Source organism: Ictalurus punctatus, chromosome 13, assembly GCF_001660625.3.
Source record: "Ictalurus punctatus breed USDA103 chromosome 13, Coco_2.0, whole genome shotgun sequence".
Lineage (NCBI taxonomy): Eukaryota > Metazoa > Chordata > Actinopteri > Siluriformes > Ictaluridae > Ictalurus > Ictalurus punctatus.
In genome coordinates, this window is record NC_030428.2 from 14192048 (window position 1) to 14214970 (window position 22923).

A 22923-nucleotide genomic window follows, 5' to 3' on the forward strand; every position below is an offset into this window, starting at 1 on the left:
TTCTGGGATATTTTAAATAATAATAATAATAAATTATCTACACAGATAACATCGTGTGCACTTTAACATTAATTTCCTCCCATTGAATGGCCATATTTTGCTTTACCATTCATATTCATGCAGAAAGAGGAACAAGAACCTTTAACTTTGCGTCAAGCCTAGTTCATTGCACCGGTGCTCCAAGGAGACTTTGATCTGTGCGCCTGCTCTACAGAGACGGAATCAGGTTGCCATGTGTCACAGCTGGGACCCATGCAGCAAGAGCCTGCTGTTAAGGCAACAAGGGAATGGTTACGTCCTTGAAATGGGAGAGGCGCTGTGCCCATTTGTCCTTTGGTTTCATAGTTGCATAGGAATTAAATACTTAAGATCTCTAACAACCAGCTGATCAGGTTCTAGTGGCATATCAGTCCTGAATGAGCACCACAATGACTGCTTGTGTTCATTTGATACACATTGAGATTCAACCTTTTGCTGCCTCAGACACCACATTCTCCATTAGTTATGGACAAAGGACTTTCAACAAGGATCAGGCACACAGGAACCAGATCAGATGGCAGACCAATGTCTTCTTTTTTCACAGTGTGCTACATTGATGGTTCTTCCAGTCCTGTTATAAACGACATCTGTGAGGGTGCTAAGCCAACAAGTATTTGTTAAATGTGTGATAATCTTTAAAGATTAGCTGTTAGGCTTTAGATTTAAAAAATTGCAAATAAGCAATAGATAGATAATGACTAACAACATTGACAAATATCGCAACAGTGTATTCTTGGGATAAAGCATGTGTATACATTGTTAATTTGCTTTTAAAGTATTATAAAAGAAGGAGGGACAAACATCATTTCTAACTTTGTTCCAACAAACCTAAAAACCAGATTTTTCTTTTTTATCATCAGTTTCGGCTTGACTTTCTTTACAGAGTGCCTCCGGATGTGTGTGAGACAGAGAGGTAGCAGGGGAAGATCAAGTCATACTGTTGATATGGTGTAGTGGCAATCAGCTATTTCATCTGCATTATCAGGGGCACCGCTGGGAAAAATTCAGAAAAATGTCCCAGTCAGCCCTCAGAATTGTTTTTGGAAATGTGCAGATGTTTCCCAAGATCCTCGAGGCAGACAAAACACTGCCATATAAAGGCAGGCAATGAGGGCACATTAACTGTGCACTACTCAAACTTTTTCTTGTTCAGCATGTGGGACTCATGTAAACAGCCTGTAGAACAGTTAAAATATAAAACACCATACTATACTGTACTGACATTTGTTTAGCTTACACATTGAGCATAAGTGGTCTCTGACAGCTGAGTGGGGGATTCAGTCCTGAATGTTAAACTCCCCTAGAAGGAGGTTCTCTCATAAAATGCCCCATTTCCTTAATCCTAAGAAAAGGCTTTAATCCCAACTGTTATATATTTAGTCTCTTGTTTTCTATGGAACGACTGCTATTTGAAGGCTGACTTATCTTTATAAACACAGCTAATAGAATATCCATGATGAAAGGTATGAAATAAAGTATCATCTATAATGTTTTCTACCCAGCAATTTGTAAAGACTTATAGGCCTAAATAAAAGTCATGACTTAAAACTGTTGCATAAATTTTTAGAACTTTTAAAATAAATTATTAAAGTGCCCCCTGCTTTATCTGTTGTATACGGAGCTCCAGACACACAGATGTGGAGCAGAGGAAGTAGCAGGAAGCATGTCTGGTCACACCCTCTGCACATAACAAAGTGCACACGCCATCTCCGGCTTGCAGAAAATCAAAACACACACAGTCCGGGACTCTATAATAGCTAGTCAAACAAGGACACTATATAGCCCTACTGTCACTGCAATCAAACTTAATACATTTTTCACTAAACAAACATTACAAAAAATGTATCCCGTATGACTAGAGTTATTAATCTCTCAGATGACTTCAGCTTCATGTATTGAGCTACAATGTAAAGCAAGTGAACAACTAGAAACTAATTAACATGTAGATGTTTCATCATCAGTACTATAATACAATTGCTGAGCTTTGAAAAAAGCATTGTAGTTATTGTAAGGTTAAAGATGGGAGGAGAATTTCCATGATTCACACCCTCTAACCCAAACACTGCACCCAACCTGAACAGGTGCAGTCTGAGGTTAATGCAATCGCTGTGCACTATGCATAGAAACACATGGCAAATATGATTGTAAAAGAAGGCAATAAAAACCTCTGTAATTTAGCCTGTGCATGATAGATGAATTTAATTTGTACATCACAGTGCCTAAAAATATAGAGTGTGTTTGCTCAGGAGAACCATACTGGTTTTTGTTTATAACATGTATTACAATGGTAAAATTCAATTTAAAAGTGGTTACAGAATACAAATTCCACGAAATCCAAGTCGGATATTTTATTATAGCATACATAAATTAGACATTTTCTCCTTTCTTTAGCCTGATTACTGTGAACTGCCACCAAAGATCTTGTACAATCATCCACTAATACAGTGAACTTGGTCAACTCAGCTTGTTTGAATACAAGTTTCATTTATATATCTAATAGTTTAAGTGACTTGATTTGTAGAGCAAAACTTATTTAAACCTTGACTTACTACTACTAGACATTTTAATGACCTGGATGACTTACACAGATATTTTTTGAGGATGTGACATCAACATATAATTTTGTGGGACGTTATTCTTTGTTAGTGTTTCATATTAACCCACAGTCATACCAATATCTATACTAAGCTGATCTGTGTGCATAGATAAGTTATATGGGTATAAAAACATATTGAGCATTTTGCAGATAAGTGAATCAGAAACTTATAAACATAAGCAGCAACCCTGATCAAAAAGACAATAGAAAACCATATAGAATTTATAATGGTTTTGATGGTTATAATGGGAATTGTATTGGTTTTAATGGAAACTGTAATGATCCCTGTGGGCCTATACTGGTAATTTGTTGCTTTCTACCGGTGGCATGTTATGTCTAGTAGATACTATTAAGGACCGATTATGGTAATGGTTAGCTGATGTTTTGTAATGGCATTTGTAGTGGAAAACATTAGAATTTCTCTGATGGTTTATGTAGGGTTTTTTTTTTTGTCCAGCAGGGAAACTGAATAAACCTACTGAGAAACAGACTGACAACAGATGAAAACAAATGCTTTAGCAAAAAGAGAAGAGAGAGAAGAGAAAAGGAGAAGGAGAGAGAGAGAGAGAGAGAGAGAGAGAGAGAGAGAGAGAGAGAGAGAGAGAGAGGAGAAGGGGGAGAAATTTTCCTCAAATTATTTCTAAATCAGGAAGAAAACCGGTTACCCACATGAAACTTAACGCTCATGCGTTAGAGTTTCTAGGAAACATTGGCTGACACGGCCAGTGTGTGTAACCCAGTGAAGGTGAACGACCGGCTTGCTTCTGCTTACCTGAGTTTAAGGTTGGCCATGAACTCTTCCAAAGACACATTGTCCAGAAGAACAAAATCAGCCTTTCCAAACTCCAAACTTTCGTGTTCGGCCATAATGCGCTTTGTTTGTATAAAAACAAAAACCTACGACAACTCTTCACCACCAAACTTCGGCCAAAACGGCAGAGCAGTTGAACGTAGCGCAGTGCACCCAGCTTATAAAAGTGACAATGCGAAGGAAGTTAAATTATAAATCATTATCCGTTAGCAAGTGCTATATCTGAAATTCATTTACTTTTCACACGTTTCCTTGAAATTATATTAAAAGAAAAGAAACTGATTTGGTTATTTCCTGATTCCCGAAGTCCAGCGTAAACCGCGGTTTGTCCTTAGATCATTTTGGGCGACTTGTTGCCTCTGAGTGTTGTGTTGTCCCTGCTAAAGTGAGTACAGCTCCATGCCTCTGTGTGTGTGAAATTCCCTCAGCTCCTCTGACTCACACACTTTCTGAACCGATACTGTAAAAGAGCTGCTCCTCCTCTTCAAGGGCCAGACCTAAACCTCGCAGTGTGTGTGTGCCTCACAGAGCTCCACATGGCTGTGGAACTGGCTTCAGAGGTGAATCACCAAAATAAACACATGTGTAAAGACAGGATTTTAGCAATGTAAGACAACCACAGTGTATTTGGTTGAAATACATTACATGTTCTAGCTGTTGTTCAAGACATTTTTTTATCTGATAGAGGAGTGCAAAGGTCATTCAGTTGGTGGAGTTTGGCATTACCTGAGGTAAACCCTTAAACATGAATGTTACAGGGAATTTTATTGATCACACCTTCAACAACCACACAAGAACATTACAAAAATTATTACAGGTTTCCTGACAGATGTGTGTTAAATTACCAGTGGTTCAGGGGCCATCTTGTGTATGTTCAGACTATTAAACACTGAAGTAACTTTGCTGCCCCACTATGTTCATAACAAGGAATCACAAGCATACAATGTTAACTACACACAATATTAGGCATATTAGTCAAGGAAAAAAAAGAGAGGATGCAGGAATTTATTTTGCAGCTGGCACAGGAGAAAGTACTTCATTAATATCAGGAATGAATTACAAAAAAATTAGGCAAGGATCAAAATTATACAAAGCAAGACAATCAAGCATGATAATACTCAAACAGTAACATGCAAATTTTTAAAAGCATGCAAACACACACACACACACACACACACACACACACGTACATATGCAACCATTACACCCAATTAAAATTTACACATAATTTCCTAGGCCCCATCTGACAGCTGTATATTAAGATAACGTACATGGAATAGAAATAGCTTCACAATCTTCATTATAAAACATATTCAGGTGGTAGCTAAAGCTCTTCCTTCATCTTTGTACTAAAAGCAGTGAACCCCCAAATACAATGGTGTTGGATGCTGAGTTAGCCCAGGAGTTGCCACAGTTATGGGTCACATATACTATGGCACCTTTGCGCAGAGTGGTCATGTATGTTGAAAGATTTCCTACTGAGTTTGAGACGCTGACATGAGTGTGAGACACAGAAACCCAATAGCCATTCACAACAAGCCACAGGTCAGTCTTAAGCCCATTCATCGACTGAGTGGAGAAGAAGAACTGATAAATTCCCGCGACTGGAGCCGTGAACACACCAGTGCGCCTGTTGAAGGCCCCACCCACATTCACATGTACCTTCCTGTACTGGATTCGGTTCACTTTGCCAGACAGTGAGCCAGGGTAGGCAACGAAGAAGTGCACTTTGCCTTTCACTGTAAGAGAAAGAAGAATGTTGTAATGATGGTACAATAAAGACATAACCCCTCTATCTAAATCTATGTATGAATATTTAGCTGATCTACAGAATTAAGTTTCTCTCTAACTTTCCTGAATTTGTGTGTTAGAATTAAGCTAGACTTAAATATGTAACATGGAGAAAATATTTATACTTGCCTCTTCTTTTTGTTTTCTTGCAAAACCACTTGATCTTGTCCTTGCTGGTACAAATTTCATTTTTCTTACATTGCCCACAGATAAGAGTGTTAACATCTGAAACAAGGTTTACACAAAAACACAATCATGAATTTGATGTCTGAAATGTTTAATAACATTTAGAAAATTGTGTTTGAATCGGGGAAATCACATCTGAGCTCTCACCTGCACAATAGGCCAGATGACAGGTCGGTGGCTGGACAAACTTGTAGACATAGTAGTTGCCCTGACATGCTTTCACTTGGATTGGAGGGGATTTGAAGGCGCAGCAGTTACCGTTCCAGTGGCCACAAACTTTGCGTGTGACGATTATGTTACGTTTGCGTGGATGGCCACCTACTAACCACAGCGGTGCATGTGTTCCACAGCGTTCCTTCTTCACGCACAGCTCAGGCATTTGGATGCTTTTACCCCTGTAGAACAGGCGATACCAGCCATTCCACTGCACGTTGCGATCACAGGAAACTTGCTTGGTGCTGTAGTTGGTAGCTCTCCAGTCCTGGTTGAGTGACTTGTACTTCTTACAGGGGTCGAAGCCTTCATCAGTGTCATCATCTTCCTCCTCTTGGGGAAAGGAATACAGCATAGAGGTGCTGCCTGGCCAAGACAGCAGGGAAGAAAACCATTAGATAATGTAATGTAATGTAACGTATAATGTAATGTAACCATCAGACATGTCATTTTTATCCTCTTGTATGTTTCAATATAATATTATATCATGTTTACTAGGAAACCAGATATGGATAATAAAATAGCCTGATGTATTTTATGTATTTTAAGAGATTAAAAGGTCGATATACTGACCTTTTTCCAGGGATGTCATATTCACCTCCTTATCTGTGTATGCTTGCGTTTGTGTACAATGCAACACCACCTACACAAATATGTATATACTTTGATTCAAATCCATCATTTTTATCAATATGTTTACTTTTACACCATGAAGTTAGGCTGAATTTTATACTGCTCTTACCTGTGTCATGTCTTCTTGTTTCTGTTTCATCCAACTTTGTTCTTGTCTCAGGGCTTCTATTTCCTGAAAAATTCAGAGGATTGTATGTAGAGTCTATGGGATGATGTGTGAGTTACTAGAAGATGTTGTGTGGTTCTTCTCTACCTTATACATAAAACTGAGTTGTTCTTGAAGTGCCTGGTCTTCGTTGCTCCACATTTTGAGTGCATACTAAAACACAATTGCAATTATTCAGAGATAGATCATTATTACCTTAAGTAAGTCTGAATAATATTTTGGAGCATTGTTATTGGACAGGCCGTATCAGCTAGACATTTAAAAAATAAATCAGAATATATGTATAATATCTTTTTAAAAGGGGGTTTTATGTTTAATTCATGCTTACCGATCCATCAGTTTGCATTGTACTTGCCATACAGACCAACAGCACTGAAAGCATCTGAATGTTTGAGACAGCCATCTACATATAATAAATTCTTCAGTAAGTAACAATTTTATACATATATATATATATATATATATATATATATATATATATATATATATATATATATATATATATATATATATATACCCATCAATTTTCTGTACCGCTTATCCTATGCAGGGTCACAGGGAGCCTATCCCAGGGGACTCGGGTCACGAGGTGGGGTGTGTGTGTGTGTGTATAGTACTGTGCAAAGGTTTTAATCACATGCAACGAAAGGCTGTAGAGCAAAGATGCCTTTAAAATAATTAAATTAAATGTTTCTACATTAAAAAAAATACAGTAAAGTAAACAGTTGTAAATTAAACAGTCAATATTTGGTGTGACAAAATGCAGAATCAGTCACAGTTCTTCTGGAGACTTTGACTGTCACACTTGCTTCCTATTTTTGCAGAAAAACCCAGCAGCGTTCATTGTGCTTTTGTCTGAAAAGTTTACTTTTACCTAATATGCTGCTTTCTTTAATGAGATCCAAACATTCTTCTGTAACATGTGATTTTGTGTTAGAAAACTAATGTTTGGGAATCTAAAATAATTTTTGTACTGATAAAATAAAGTCAAATAAAAAATCTATATAAAAAAATAGAGTGCCTAAAACTTTTGCACATTTATAATTTTTACACACACACACACACACACACACACACACACACACACACACACACACACACACACACACACATATATATATATATATATATATATATATATATATATATATATATATATATATATATATATATATACTATAAAGCAATTATATTATATTATTGGTAACAAAAATGCAAAAGGCACTCACTCTATTATTATTATTATTATTATTATTATTATTAGACAGCTGGTTTCTTACCTTTTCACACAAGGAAAGATCACTGACAATTGAAACCTAAAACACTGCGTACTGACTTTATATACTACACTAGACCAAGGCAAGTTGCAGCATGCATTAAAAAGGAAGTTAGTCTTTCACACCATTGTCTTTGGTATTACACTTCAAATGGAAGATGGTAACATGCACACAAAAACTTGCTATAGTCAGAAACTGCTGATGAGATAAATAAAAAAAACAAAAAAAAACAAAAGCTTTCCAACTATAGTAGGTCTGTGTTAAGTATAGTTAATATGCTGTATATTAGGGGTCAGTTTTATCTTGACAGGTTTTCATTGTCAAACACGAGCCTCACCTAATAGTCGTTTGAAGACCAAGAAAGAATTTATTAAATGAATGAATGAATGAATGAATGAATGAATGAATAATAATAATAATAATAATAATAATAATAATAATAATAATAACAGCAACAACAACAACAATAATAATATTTGTTATTATTATTATTATTATTGTTGTTGTTGTTGTTGTTGTTGTTGTTGTTTATATTATAAAATAAGTGGATTCATGTCTACTCCTGCTTGAATGAAACCCTGCAGCCACACTGGCCCTTTGAAGATATGACTTAAGACCCATGCTATAAATTAAAATAATCAAATAATCCCATGAATAGTGAACTAAAAACAGTAGTTTCTAAGAGCATAGAAATGAGTACATTTCCTTTTTTATTTTTTTATTTTTTTATTTTTTTTATTTTTGTTTTAACCAAGACGGGTGTTATCTGCAACAATACCATTCAATTATTTCTTAGACTTATTTCTTAAACCTGTATTATAGTATTAAGACTAGTATTGGACAATGTTTGGGCAGTATTAAATATGATTCCTCAATCTATTGTATGCTTTGCTGTATGTTAGAGAAAGTCAACCCACTGACGATGTTAGGGACATATTTATATATTCAAAACCACTTCTGCCTGGAAATCTTCCATTTCATGATTCTAGATTGATTATTTTGCCTGACAGTACAGTCCCCTCCCAAACTACTGGAACAGCAAGGCCAGCTCATTTGTTTTTTACTGTAGACTGAAGACGTTTTTATTTGAGATCAAAAGATGAATTTGAGAAGAGAGTTTAGAATTTCAGCTTTTATTTCCTGATATTTATATGTAAAAATGTATTAAACAACATATAGCATATCACATTTTGTATTAAACCACCTAATTTGTAGGTGAGCAAAAATATTGGAACATGTGACTGACAGGTGTTTCTTGTTACCCAGGTGTGTCCTGTTAGATTGATTGTTCAAACAATAAATAGCTCTGAACATCTACTCTTGGTTTTAGCCTTCAGTTTCACCTGTGAAGACTGCATTTGTTGTTAAAAAAGATAAGCCAACATGAAGGTCAGAGAGTTGTCTATTGGTCTATTTTGAAGCTAAGAAAAGAGGGAAAATCAATCAGAGACACTGCACAAACATTGGACATAGTCAATGCAACAATTTGAAATGTCCTGAAAAAGAAAGAAACCACTGGTGTACTGAGCAACAGACATCAAATGGCCAATGAAAACAACAACAGCATATGATAGAAACATTGTGAGAGTTGTGAAGAAAACCCCCAAAACAACAGTCAGTGACATCACCAACAACCTCTACAGGGCAGGGGTGAAGGTATCACAATCTACCATTTTTATAGAAGACTTTGAGAGCAGAAAGATAGAGGCCATACCACAAGATGCAAACCACTCATCAGCAGTAAGAATCGGAAAGCCAGATTGGAATTTGCAAAAGAAATACAGAGATGAGCCACAAACATTCTGTTCAGTCACCAGACCTTAACCCAACTGAGCAGCATTTCACCTCCTGACAAGCAGATGGAAGGGAGAAACCCCCCAAAACATACAACAACTGAAAGAGGCTGCAGTAAAAGCCTGGAAAAGCATCACAAAAGAAGAAACCAACCATTTGGTGATGCCAGTGAGTCACAGGCTTGATGCAGTTTCAAGACATTCCTATAATTTTGCTCAGCTAAAAGTTGGGAGGTCTTATACAAAAGGTTCTATGTTTTCAGTTGTTTAACTCATCTAGATATAAATACCAGGAAATAAAAGCTGAAATCCTAAACTCTTGTCTCATATCCATCTTTTGATATCAAACCCAAATGTATTTGGTATATAGCACAAACAAATGAACTGGTCTTGCCATTCCAATAGTTTCAGAAGGGACTGTAGATCCGAGTTTGGTATTTTATATGCATAACATTGTAGTTGGACTAATTAATTTTGATGAATTCTCTTTTATAAATAGTGATTTGCACTATGTTATACAAATAACTGAATGTATGTCACACTGTATGATATAAACTGTATGTTGTTAGCAAAAAATGGAAAATCAGTATAACTTTTCATTTAAAAGCTCATTAATATATCTGTTTTTCTTTTAAGCTGTTTGACTTTTGGTGGCAAAGATACAGCATTACAGAAAGGGTTTTGTGGTGCAGTTTTACAGTATCTTATATGACTGTTTAGAATTTTGCTTATGTAAGTAACAGGCAGTAACCGCACATGCTCAGTCATTGGTTAGACTAAGTGAAAGGTTCTGACCCTATCAGCAGAAACTTAGATGGGTGAGATCTTAAAATAACACCATTAATATTTGTAGCTTTTGACTTTTTCTTTCTACACGTAAACCTTATATGCATAAAACTATCAATCCATTGTTCCTAAGCTGTATATCACATGCAAAGCATGCGGTGCTATTATACAAAAAAAATTATAATGTTTGGAAAGGATTTCAGTCTTAAAATGTTTCAAATCCCTACTTTAAATGTGTACAGGAAGTACAACAAAACCTAACGTGTGTGTCCAAGCATGAATTAAGGAAGCATGCTTTTAGGTTTAAGAAGTACAGGGAAATAGAAAGGGTCATGATGACTGCACTACACACAAAAATATTATAACAAACTGCAGTAACATAAGAAGGACACAGGATGGCAATAGTGAGGTAGTTTAAAATGGGATTTTCATACATGCTCAATAGGAATGACAAATGTTTATAATGAAATCTTTGCTGTTTATCCAGTCCGCTTACATAAATACATAAAGTTAATGAAAAGAATAAATGAAGTAATAATCATTATATAATCGAGAAAAATAAATAAAACATTATGAAACATATATATATATATATATAAAATTGCAAATGGGTATTATCATTGGTCACATTGTAAAATTGTTATACAAGGAACTGAGAGAAAGAAATTGTATGTTGTTAATAAATTATATATCTTTTTAAAAATTTTGCTCTAAAATGTTGTGATTCCATTTTTTGTTGCTTGTTTGAATAGCCAAACCCTATTTGTTTTCTTATACAGAAAAAATGTTACACATGCTAATCTATGTATAATATTATAGACAGAAACATCTGGAGGGTGTCTTGTTTCTCACAGTTAAGTAGACATAACTTGACACCTTCCAGTGTTAATAAAGGTCAGTAAATAAGTGTTGAATGAGTGATCACTTGTGCCTATGTAATAACGTGATATGGAGTATGTGGGGATGAGAGCACCATCAGCAGTCCTCATGAGCACAGTAAACAAGGCAAAGCTATTCAAGGCATGTCACACAGAGAGAACACATTATATCACAATCATATTAGAAGTTTCTGCAGGGAGCACACGTCTGACCCCTCTCCTCTTTCCACTCTACACTGCACTGTTTATGGTGATGTGCTGTTCTTTCCTCCTGAAGTTTTCCTGGAACTGGCTCCATGTAGCAGTTCTCTTCTCTTCTGTACTTGCACATCTCTGCCACTTTCACACCATCCTGCTTTTGAAGAAAGGAACACACCGAGGCCCTCTACTGGATATATATATATATATATATATATATATATATATATATATATATATATATATATATATATATATATATACACACACACACACACACACACACACACACATATATATATATATATATGCAGAACTGCATGTCTGTTATGGCGTTCTCTTTATGCCATTTCATATCTGTGTTGATAGTCTGCACACACACAAAAAAATAAACAACATTTTTTTTTCTTTTCAAAAGAAAAGAAAAGGTACTACATTAGTGTTTGCTTTACATTCAAGGTTCAGGCCCTTTCGAGTTGAGCACAGTAAGCTAGCCCACCTAGTCAGCCTAATAGAACACCAATAGGGATATATTACACAGTGTGCCATGTACGGTAATTTGAGCTGATCTGCATTCCTTTAAGATACACAGATAAGAAAGGGAAAAAAGAAGCTCTCTTATTTACTTGTCTTTTTAGAGAGAGTCGCTGCAAATCAACACAAAGTTATTCGGACTGATCAGATTTATCCTGTGATGAAATATTTCTATCTGAGTTGGAGATCTCTCTTCCAGGATCACGTTGTCTGCATCCACAGAAAACGATGTGCTCACTGAATGGTTTGATGAGCATGAAAATGATGCAGTATGCAGTATGTTATGGACGTCACAGTCCCTGCTACTCATATCTTCTGATCTCAACCTCATTGAACATCTATGTGGGTATTTTGGACTAAATGGTGCCATCCAGTATAGTTTCAGAGATTTTCAAAGACTTGTAGAACATTATCCAGAAACAGCATATCAAATTCTAGTCATTTCAATCACTGTATAGAACAGATTTATTGTAAATATGTATTTTTGCATCAAAAGTATGTTTATGTAAAATTATAATCTATTTATAATTTATATAAATCTATAAATATATCCTTGAAGTCTTGTGTGACTATTGTCTTATAAAAATGTTTACAGAGGGGAAAAAAGCTAGAGTAAGAGAGAAATAAAATTCTAACATGCAACATTCAGAATAACATTTCACTTTACAAAAAAAAAGTTTTTGAAGTCATAATAATGAAAAAAAAACCAACAAAGACAAAATCTCTTTGGGGTATTCTTTTAAAAATGTATTTATTTATTTATTTATTTGTTTATTATTATTATTATTATTATTTTATTTATTTATTTATTTATTTTTTACAAATGTTGCACTTTTATTCATGATTTTTTTCTCTCTTCTTCAAGAGAAGAACAGAAATTCACTTAACTCCACTACATTGTCATTTGGTTTAACAAATTCTCAACCCTTGTTCTCTATTAGACCCATTAGATTCTTATTATGTAACCTGTTGCTAATATTTTCATCTATTTTAAGAGGACTTATCAATGCTTTTATTCCATTCAGTCACTCCAGATAAACACGTCAGTGTGTATTCTCTCTGCGTGTAACCTTTCAGAGGAAGTTATTTACTGCACATGTCTACAACCTTTGGCTGAGTGGGCAAATGCCCAACATGTGACATGATAACACACAGTTGCTATTTTATATATTTTAAATATTTTATATATTTTAAATATCAAGCCCTTATATATATATATATATATATATATATATATATATATATATATATATATATATATATATATATATAAGGGCTTGATATTTAGGCCTTGCGTGATACAATGAAAGTTTATGCAGTTTATCTGGTGGCCAATTGGCACCATGCTGACTAGGATAGGATTACATGACGTTTTGAAGCAAAAAATAACTTAAGATGGATGGATATGTAATGAAATGTCATGTTTATTTCCATTATATTTACATTCAAAATAGATACAATGGAAAATAGTTTTTTATTATATAAATTATTATATAAGAATACTTAAGAGTTGCATGGTTCAAGTTCAGAACAGCTGGTTCGTTTAATACAGTAAATACAATTCCAAAAGTAGAGGCACAAAAAATGTTTGAAATTGGAAGAATATCTTCTTGTTGACTGGCCTTACATACAACAATTAAGAATACAATATAGCAGTATAACATATAATTGAGAATGCATATGAATGAAATCAACAACAAAGAGACGCTGGTTTTGAAAAGCTCATAACAAAAATATGAAGCTTTCTATGTAAACACTGTTGCAGCAGTATTATTTTGTCTAGCTTTATAATACGGACATGTCACATCACTGAGGTGATTCATGAACCCAGAGGTTTTCAATTCTGGTCTCTAAATATGGGCCACTTTTCTTCTAATCAATGTAGACTAATCCACTATGTCATCATCTGACTTGGAAGATGGATGTTCAACAATATACTCCCTGCATTAACCACTGATGACATTATAACTGATGATGTTATAACTCAATACTGAGATTGTACTCTTATACAAATCGCTGTATTATTCATATTTGACTTTCAATAACAACTCATTTTGGCCTTTTCTATCATGTCTCTCATGAAGTTGCTCTGCTCAGGTCTTATACTGCACACTGACTCCACCATCTGCCCTGGAAGATCATGCTGTCGTCCACCTACACACTAACAAAGTTAGCAGCTCAGGCGCTCCCACACTGAAACCTTTCATAAAAGAGAGCTGTAATCTTCGACTGACCATTTGGATTTTTTTTTTGGACACTCTCACTCATGCATGCTTGGTCTAACACTGTGGAAAAAAAGATTTTTCGCAAACCACAAAAAACTATTCATGGGTGCAGATTATGATGCAGATGTAAAGCCATTACATGCATAAACTAGTGATACAAGAGACACCATAAGGCTTCATGTTGAGTGTCCGGCTTCAAGCCGACACCGTATTGCTCTTTCTGGTCCCCATGTGAGATGCTTAATGCTAGGACTGTATTTATTTTGAGCCAGGAGACTCCAGACAAGCAGAAGGTCTTCATTTGGCCAGCCGGAATACTGCCAGATCCAGGGGCTCTCTACTTGGCACACACCAATCGTCTGCTCCCTGGCTCACTTTATAGTTCCGTAGAGCTGTCTTGTTATACACTGGAAGCCTTTCCACAGAGTCAGTGGATAAAGCCTGAGGGGAAAAAACACACCATGTTATTTATACATACAGGTTTAAGCCCTATTTGGATTGGAAAGGCTTTACATGGTAAGGTAGGATAGTATAATTATTAACGGAGTAGCTCTGGGAATTTATTCCTTTCCCAATCTGTCAGGAAAGATTATGCGGAATTTTACAGTCTACAAAATAATCAATAGAAATAACCCCAGGTAACAGATATCCTGTACGAATTGACATGTCTATAATATTCCATCATTTTCATAAATATGGAGACACTCCAGGAAGTGCATTTTTCCTGTCATACTCTGATGAAACTAAACTGAAGCCAGGTTTTGGATGAGTTTTAAATGACGAACAACAAAATACAGACATTATTCAAAAAGCCTTTTCAGAGAAGTGATGCTTCTGGCAGCTTTAGGTCAATTATTGTTATAATAATCAAGTTCATTGTGCATGGACACACTCCCTCTGACAAGTGCTTCTAATAAAAATGAAAAAAATTGAGGATTACAGCATGGATTGTAAATGTCTAGTAAAACTTCTAGTTCATAATAAAAGATAGAGACTATTCTATATATTCCATTTTTTTTGGTATGATGACGAAGTGTATATCATGTAGACATTCCGTCTCTGTAATTTATATGGAGATCACTTATCGAATTTGACAATCATCACAAACATCATCCAGCAACATAACAGATTTCCAGAAATCGTTTCCCATCCAAATAATACTTTCAATAAGCTGTTTAATGCATTAAACCAGTCCTTTGATATAAAAAGTAGAGCCAAGATTGATTAAAATTGTAGTTAATTAATTCACTAATCCCCAAGAATGGGCCCATGCAAATCCAAATTGATCAAAGAGCACATCTCATATTACATAAGCAGAACCTACATAGCTAATCCCAGAACACATCACTAACCAGCTTATATTTCCATATCTAAGATGATTTTCAGTGGTTAAAAAAAAATCTGAGTACTTCTGATCTGTCTGTGAATCGATCACAAAGATTAATGTTGACTCATGGAAGATATCAAAGGGAAAACAATTTGTTCTAAATGTCAGTCATCCAGCTTATGGACAAAAAATGTATTAATTCTTTTTTTCTTTTTTAGATTTACACACAGGACACATACCTTCAGGTGAATAACAGCATCAGTGCCGTAGCCTTCCATAGAGTAGAGTTGAAGGTCTCCCTGGAAATACCTTGCATAGAGGCGCGTGATTGGCAACCCATAACCAAAGCCAGCCTGTTGACAATACAAAAGCAGAGTTCAGTGCCATACACCATGCACTGATTCACTCTGTGCTGTAAACAACAAAGCTAACAGAGCGCTGATGGGAGATATAAACCTCATTTGTTATACAGATTCCCTCCCTATTAATCATAGCCTGTTTGCTAGGGTTTTAGGACACTGTGAAACTTTTGTGTCAGGAATTAAGAAATTAAAACTTGCAAAAAAGGAGACTGTCTCACCAGAGGAGTTATTTGCTGGCCAATCTGAGGAGTTGGGGCAGTTGAATACATGTAGCTGAAAAGATTTTCCATCTTCCTGAAAGGGACGCCACCACCCCTGTCACTCATCTGTAGACAAAGAGAGACAGTATGTTCACTATATTTGTGAAAAACAACACAAAAAGGCCACTGATGTGCTGGAGTAAGTTGATGTGTGCAGCGATTCGGTTCAATTCAATTTCATTTTTATAGAGCTTTAAAAAAAATAGACATTGTCACAAAGTAGCTTTACAGAAATCCGGATGCGGATTTACATTTAGCTGCCTAATGAGCAAGACAGAGGCGGCATTGGCAAGAAAAACTCCCCGAGACAGAATCTTGACAGGAACCAGACTCAAAAGGGAACCCATCCTCCTCTGGGTAACACCACCTGGTGTGATTATAAATCATTACTCTGCTACAATTCAATAGGTGTTGAAAGGTTGTTCAGTATGAGCATCATAGTCTTTATGATTATAACAGCAGTCTATAGTATCCATGTGAGATTATCCACTGAAGAAAGGGTGAGAATTAGACATAAACAGTTTTTGGGACATGCAAATCTATAGGGCATTAATGTTGAACAATCCACAGTGGCAGAGAGTGAGTCATGAACACAGAAGCTCCAAGCAAAAGAAGTATCAGAATGAATCAGGCAGATCAGGAGGGTGAGAGGAACCCCAGCACTACAAATGTGTCAGTGTGCATCAATACTATTGCAGTAAGTGGAGAGCCACTCAGAGAGGGCATAGGTTACTGAGGCACTGGGTTAAGGGACTCTAAATACTAAATGACATATACCTAATTGTGTATGTAAGAATAACAATCAGAGTTTGAGTGTATTAACGGTAAGAATGAATTTGCTAGACCAAACTAGTGAAGAAAAAAGCTTCAAAACTAGCACATTATTATTTATAATCTGTCAGAATAAACTGACCTTGATGGAAAGGTCCTCTCCACCAATAGCCACCATAACTTCAATAGGTGGAAGATTGCTGCCTTCATTATGGCTTTCAATAGTTGCCCTCATAGCGTTCTATGGAAAGAAAAATATTGTCATGGCAACACTGAGCTCTCATTATGCAAATGACATAGCTGTGGACATTAGTATGAGAAGAGCTCATTCTCACCTTGAATAACTCAAACAGCATATGGTACAGATGGGAAGGCACATACACTATGCTAATAGGCAGGTTCATGTTGTTAACTGCAAGACAGAAATGGAACATGTACTATTATCCTACCTACAAGAATTGAAGTTCCCTCGCAGTGTCAGTCAACCATATCGCCTCAAACACTACATACATTTCAGATGGTTGAGCAACTGTCTATTAATCAAAAGTATGCAATAAGTCCTACAAGCCCTAATGAGCAGAACTTGCTGAGTGAACAAACATATTGGCATTTATTGGCCTGTTATGTAACCTGTAGAGAACAATTATATAAACGTCAGATGCTGGGACTAAACACATTGTAATCCCTCACTTACTGTTGTGTCCTCGCAGCACCAGCTCAGGAGAGCTGAGGTAATACTGGTCACAGAGCATCTTGGCACTCTCATAGGCATCTGCATGTGGACAAAATGTAAATAAGTAATGTAGAAATATCTATAATATAAAATTCTATTCACTATGACATCATTTCAAGTACACATTTATACTTCACCTTTGACAACTTCTACTACTTGACAGTGAGGATCAATACTTCCAATTGTGTTGGGATGAACAGGATTTGTGGCGCCATCAAAGATTAGGGCTATAAACAGATTATTGGAGAACAGAAGGATTTCTTAGGTAAAAGTGAAAATATACAACTATGCACACCACACATCTCCACAGCATTCCACATTATACCATCCTTAGTTTAATATCCGGGGGCTATGCAAATAAATTAACTGTTAATTGTTTATTAAATAAACAATTACCTAAGTAAAAAATTAGGAGCAGGTCAGTTTGAGGCAGTGTATAATGTAACTCTGATTAAACTGTTAGCATCAGACTACAGGAGTAGTGTGTGTATACAGAGGGTGTTTTAACACTTGTGTTGCTCCAGTGTTCCATGTTATCTCAGATTGATGACTCAGCATTTTTTGTGCACATATGAACACAGCAAATAAACTCAGACCACTTTCAGAGGAGGCACATTGTATCCACTTCACATTTTGCTTTACAGTTAAAGAACTTGAGAGTCGCTGTATTTACATAGCACCGGTCACCTACTAGAAAAACAACTCAAATGGTAAGCAGTGTTAGCTAGCAACATGTTAGATAAGCTAATGGAGGCACTGTAGCACTAGCAATTATGATATAGAGCTTACGTTGTTAGGCAGCAGTAATAGTAGCATTGCGTCAGTAACAGGAAGAAAAGTTACTGTATAATGCTATTAGTATACAGTATGTGCTTAATACATATAGTGTATGTGTGTATTTTGTCTATCCCTACCACTTACATCAGCCAGTACTACAGTCAGTAGCTCTATGGCATGAAGCATGAGTTGATTTTGAAGCATGGTTCTGCATCAAAAATGTTGCTGGAATTTCACTTCAAATTTGTTTTGCCTGCTCTGTTTTTCAGCCAAAACATCATGTAAAGCACTCATTCTAAAGTGGTCTGAGATCTCATCATTGCAAACATTTGCAGAAAGAGCATTGAGTCCCATTTAACAGGACTGAGTATGATTCATTTAAAAAGAACTATATGTGAAAACACCCAGAGTGAGATCTACCCTGTAATTACGGTCTGTTACTTACTGTGCTGGTTGATAAGCATACGGATGGATATTCGGCTCGTGTAGAATCGGTCTAAGAAGTACTGGATGTTCTGATTAGTAAGCGGATCTTGACCAAAAGCTTCTTTATACTCAATCACACCTTGGGCCATTGTAGGAACAACATCATTATGTCTATTTCTGATATTCACCAGGGTTTCCACAAACCTGAGGATTAGAACAAGGATGTAAAGTCATGTAAAACGGCATTAAAATACACTCTCAGAAAAGGTGTTAATATCCTACACACTTTTTGTGTTATTACTATTTCAACACGTGTGTTAAATTACGCAATAAATGTGTTAAAAACAAGAAAGAAAAATTCACACAAGTAATCAACATAACGTGTTAAATTATCGTCCAATCTCATTGCGAACTGCGCTGCCAATGTCATCATCCAACTCTGAACTCGCCTCAAAGTGAATGTTCATTGCTTTGACCTTTTGATTGTGATGGCTGAGTCGGAGTCCAGAGGTGAGGAAACCAAATGACCACCGTAGTCACTTCAAAGGTTAATATCATGTAGTGCTTCCTCATTGTTGGCAATACACTATTAGTGTCATGTGTCTATGTTGGCTGTGAAATATGGTCTGAGGTTATTCTATAATGCTCTGGGTCTGCATCTTATCTGAGGTTCTGGGTTAGGGTTAACTAACTGGATGCTGTCACCAATCACAGTAGGGATGAGTGATGCTAACCTAGACGTTCACCTGAGTTAACAACATTACTTTAGTATACAGTTTGCGGTAATGTTAATCATTCCCATTACCTTTTTGAAAGTTAATGACAATGTAGCATTACAGCAATTCGCCATGATGTAACAGACAAAGTGTGTTAACCTTAGCTACATTTGACAAGTGTTTTGGACAAGGCAAGCTGTTCTAATTAGCATTAGGATAATGGATTAGGGCCGTGTTTCTTCATGTAATCGGTGTATGTTAATGCTGGTTAACAGGTACAGACAGTCAGTAGCTAACGAAACTTAACTAACTCAGTAATGTCAAGGCCAAAAATTCTTCACAAGGTTAATGTGACAAAAAGAGAGGACGGGGTTTAGGTTGCAATGCTTTCCACTATCTCTGTAATGTAGGTTGACTTAATTACGTTGTGCAAAAAAAATGTTAAATAATATTCGCAAGTTAGCTAGATTTTCCTGGTGAGTCTACAGCACCATTTTGTTCATTGGGAGAGTTTAGGGCACATTTCCAAAATTACACAATTTGGGATTGTGTAACACATTTTCTCAGTTGAAGCCCAAAGGCATTTGTCCACATTTTGTAGTTAACAACTAACCAACACTCTCTTTGCTCTTTTACAGCTTTTCAAATGGAAGGGAGCAGGACTCTTCTCATGTCACCTGAATTTCATGCAATTGTTTGTTTATTTTGTGAGCACTTTAGTAGAATTTTAGCATAAAAACAAATTGCAATTTAGGATAACTGCAGGGAAATAAGTATAAACGACACATCTCTATGTTAATTTGTTCTTTTTTTAACACATCTTTGAATGGAAATGTACTAACACACATTATGTGTTACATGTACTAACACACTGATTGTGTTGAAAGCAACACAAAATGTGTTGCCCTTATCTACACACCCAGGTGTGTTAAAAATGAACACATCTGTTTTAAGAGTGTACAAGCCATAATCACTTCATGGAGGTTCAAGTAATATTACACTTACTCTCCCAGAACCCGGTGGTCAGTGGGACTTTTATCCAAAAACTCCAGGATCTCCATCAAACTCTGAACATACCTAAGAGCAGAACAAAAGGGTTTTACCAAAGGAAGAAAAGGGCGAGGTATGCACCTTATTTTTCTTTTGAAAATGCACTACAGACTGTTTTTAGTCTCACATGTCTTGTATTATGATAAATGTATTCAGTGTAAGTAAATGTATGAGCTGTGTGACAAAACAATTGTAAGGCAAGAACAAACACAAGGAATAAGAAGTAGAGGTAGTGAAAATAGATGTACAAAGACCCTCTTGGAGGAGCTGCATAGCACAACCCCACACTGCACATAAACTAGGGTAAAGTTCACATGCATGACATCACCAAGCATTAGCCTTGTTACCCTGAACCACAGAGGGCTGTTTACTATGTACTTGAAAATCTTCTGCTATAAATAACTGTCAATTGGCAAACAATTGGCAAGCTGCAGTTATTTACAATATCTACAACAAAGCCATAGATTCAAGATCAAGCTGTAAGATATCAGTCCTTATTATTTAGTTATTCTGTAAATTTCTGAGTTAAGACTTACCAGCCGTGCACCGTCTGAACTGACGGAGTAGTAAGCAACCTGTCTGGGAGTAAGTTAATTTCTTTCATGATGTTGGACAGACGCACTGGGAGCTCTTGCCTCAAGAAGACGAATGAAGTTTTTTCACATGCATTTGTTGAACCTGACAGAAAAAGAGCGCTAAATATCTGAGACTTAAGGACAACTGTATATGTATGTATATATATATATATATATATATATATATATATATATATATATATATATATATATATATATATATATATTCCTCTGCAATCCATATTTATTAACATGGCATTGTACAGACTTGAGACAACAAATGTCAGGCAGCTACAGTATATCCAAAGCAATATCAACAGTGGAAAAACAGACTAAATGTATTACAGAGAAGTTAACCTGCTACATCCTTCAATTGTGATAAACTTTACAGTAACCTAAACACACTAGTAAACTCTTCATTTGTCATTTAATGACTGGAGTGTGCCACTTTTAGCAAAATTATAACTTTATAGACATTATTGTTTGCTCATTCAACATTGATCACTTGCAGAAACACTCCAGACTAAGGTTTAAACTTCTATTAGTCAGAAAATAAAATAAAACAACAAGTTAGAGGGATCATTTCTTGTCGCGCGCTTCTACAATCTCAGTATTAGAAAGATAAACGCTGTGATGTATCGTACAGAGCTAACCAACCGGCTATTCAACATGATGCAATCCCCGCAGCTGTGGCCTCACTGAAGCTGTGCTATTCAATCACACCTCCAAAATTGGAATAAAAAGGCACGAGATTACACCATAGACCACGTCACTTAAAGCAACACGAAAAAATCGACGACTTATACCTTATTATGCTATATTTATGCTGTTTATTTTGCTTAAGATCATGGTGCTATTCTGCTAATGAGATTTTCCCCACCCTTGAATAGCAATGCACAGAATTCACACGATGCACACGATTTCAGCTTCATCCAATATATATACATTTACATATAAATATATATATTACTCACCAAAATCAAGAAACTGCTTCATAGACAGAGGAGATGGTGAAAATTTCGAGAAGTGCTCGATGTGTTTAGGTACACTGGCCAAGGCTGCATTCTGCATAATAAACCTCACGAACTTCATTATTAAATGTTGGTTAACCTTGTGAAAAGATTTGGTTAATTCAAGCTTCTCCTGCTTTTAAGCAATCTAGCAGCACACGATGTCTGACGTACCACAAGGCTAGCTACTGAAAAAGACTAGTCATGAATCGAAACCCTCAACCAATCACAGCCCTCGGTTTGAAATTCTTGTATAGCTCTATCCAATCACACGCGTAGGCGGGACTTCGTTAAATTAATATTCATGTTATGTATAGCTGCTTGGAGCAGTGGATAATAAACACACTGTAGCTATTTGGAGCAGAGCCTCTGCCAGCTTTTCAGACGTCACAGGACTTGAGATGGCTGTACATAAACATCAGCTGTAATTTATGACAAACGGTCTTGTGCAAAGGACAAGCAGTTCTAACCTACTGATAAACTGCATATCATACTATAAACAGATCCTTAGCCAAATTTAAACATATAACAGAACATTTCAATAATTGAAATTCGGTTGGCCAATATAATAAACTGTCCATATAATATTATTTATAATATTATAATACATAAGTATATATATATATATATATATATATATATATATATATATATATATATATATATATATATATATATATATGTGTGTGTGTGTGTGTGTGTGTGTGTGTGTGTGTGTGTATAATATATTGTAATATACTATAATACTATAATTAATAAGGCTTGCAGAATATTTTTTATTGTCTTACTT

The 22923-nt window shown here is 35.8% G+C and overlaps 3 protein-coding genes across 3 annotated transcripts in view; all 3 read right to left on the reverse strand.

Moving 5' to 3' along the window:
* Positions 1-3931, reverse strand: part of myo1d (myosin 1D) — a 74160-nt gene extending 70229 nt beyond the window's left edge. The window contains exon 1 of the mRNA XM_017483866.3: positions 3408-3931. Coding sequence (XP_017339355.1) covers positions 3408-3502 — 95 coding nt within the window. The 5' untranslated portion in view covers positions 3503-3931. The remainder of the gene's footprint in view (positions 1-3407) is intronic.
* Positions 3932-4192: 261 nt separating this feature from the next.
* On the reverse strand, positions 4193-7822 carry LOC108273441 (uncharacterized). Its single transcript, XM_017482650.3, has 8 exons — positions 7716-7822; positions 6764-6838; positions 6523-6588; positions 6379-6441; positions 6210-6279; positions 5571-6002; positions 5367-5462; positions 4193-5185 (listed from the first exon to the last, which is right to left on the reverse strand). Exons 2-8 carry the CDS (start codon positions 6836-6838, stop codon positions 4785-4787), a joined length of 1203 nt encoding a protein of 400 aa, XP_017338139.1. The 5' UTR covers positions 7716-7822; the 3' UTR covers positions 4193-4784.
* Positions 7823-13307: 5485 nt separating this feature from the next.
* Positions 13308-22393, reverse strand: pdk2a (pyruvate dehydrogenase kinase 2a). Its single transcript, XM_017484352.2, has 11 exons — positions 22098-22393; positions 21085-21226; positions 20504-20575; positions 18802-18986; positions 17717-17806; positions 17541-17618; positions 17182-17258; positions 16989-17087; positions 16034-16141; positions 15693-15806; positions 13308-14567 (listed from the first exon to the last, which is right to left on the reverse strand). The coding sequence occupies exons 1-11, from the start codon at positions 22213-22215 to the stop codon at positions 14424-14426; spliced, it is 1227 nt and encodes a 408-aa protein (XP_017339841.1). The 5' UTR covers positions 22216-22393; the 3' UTR covers positions 13308-14423.
* Positions 22394-22923: the final 530 nt, after the last annotated feature.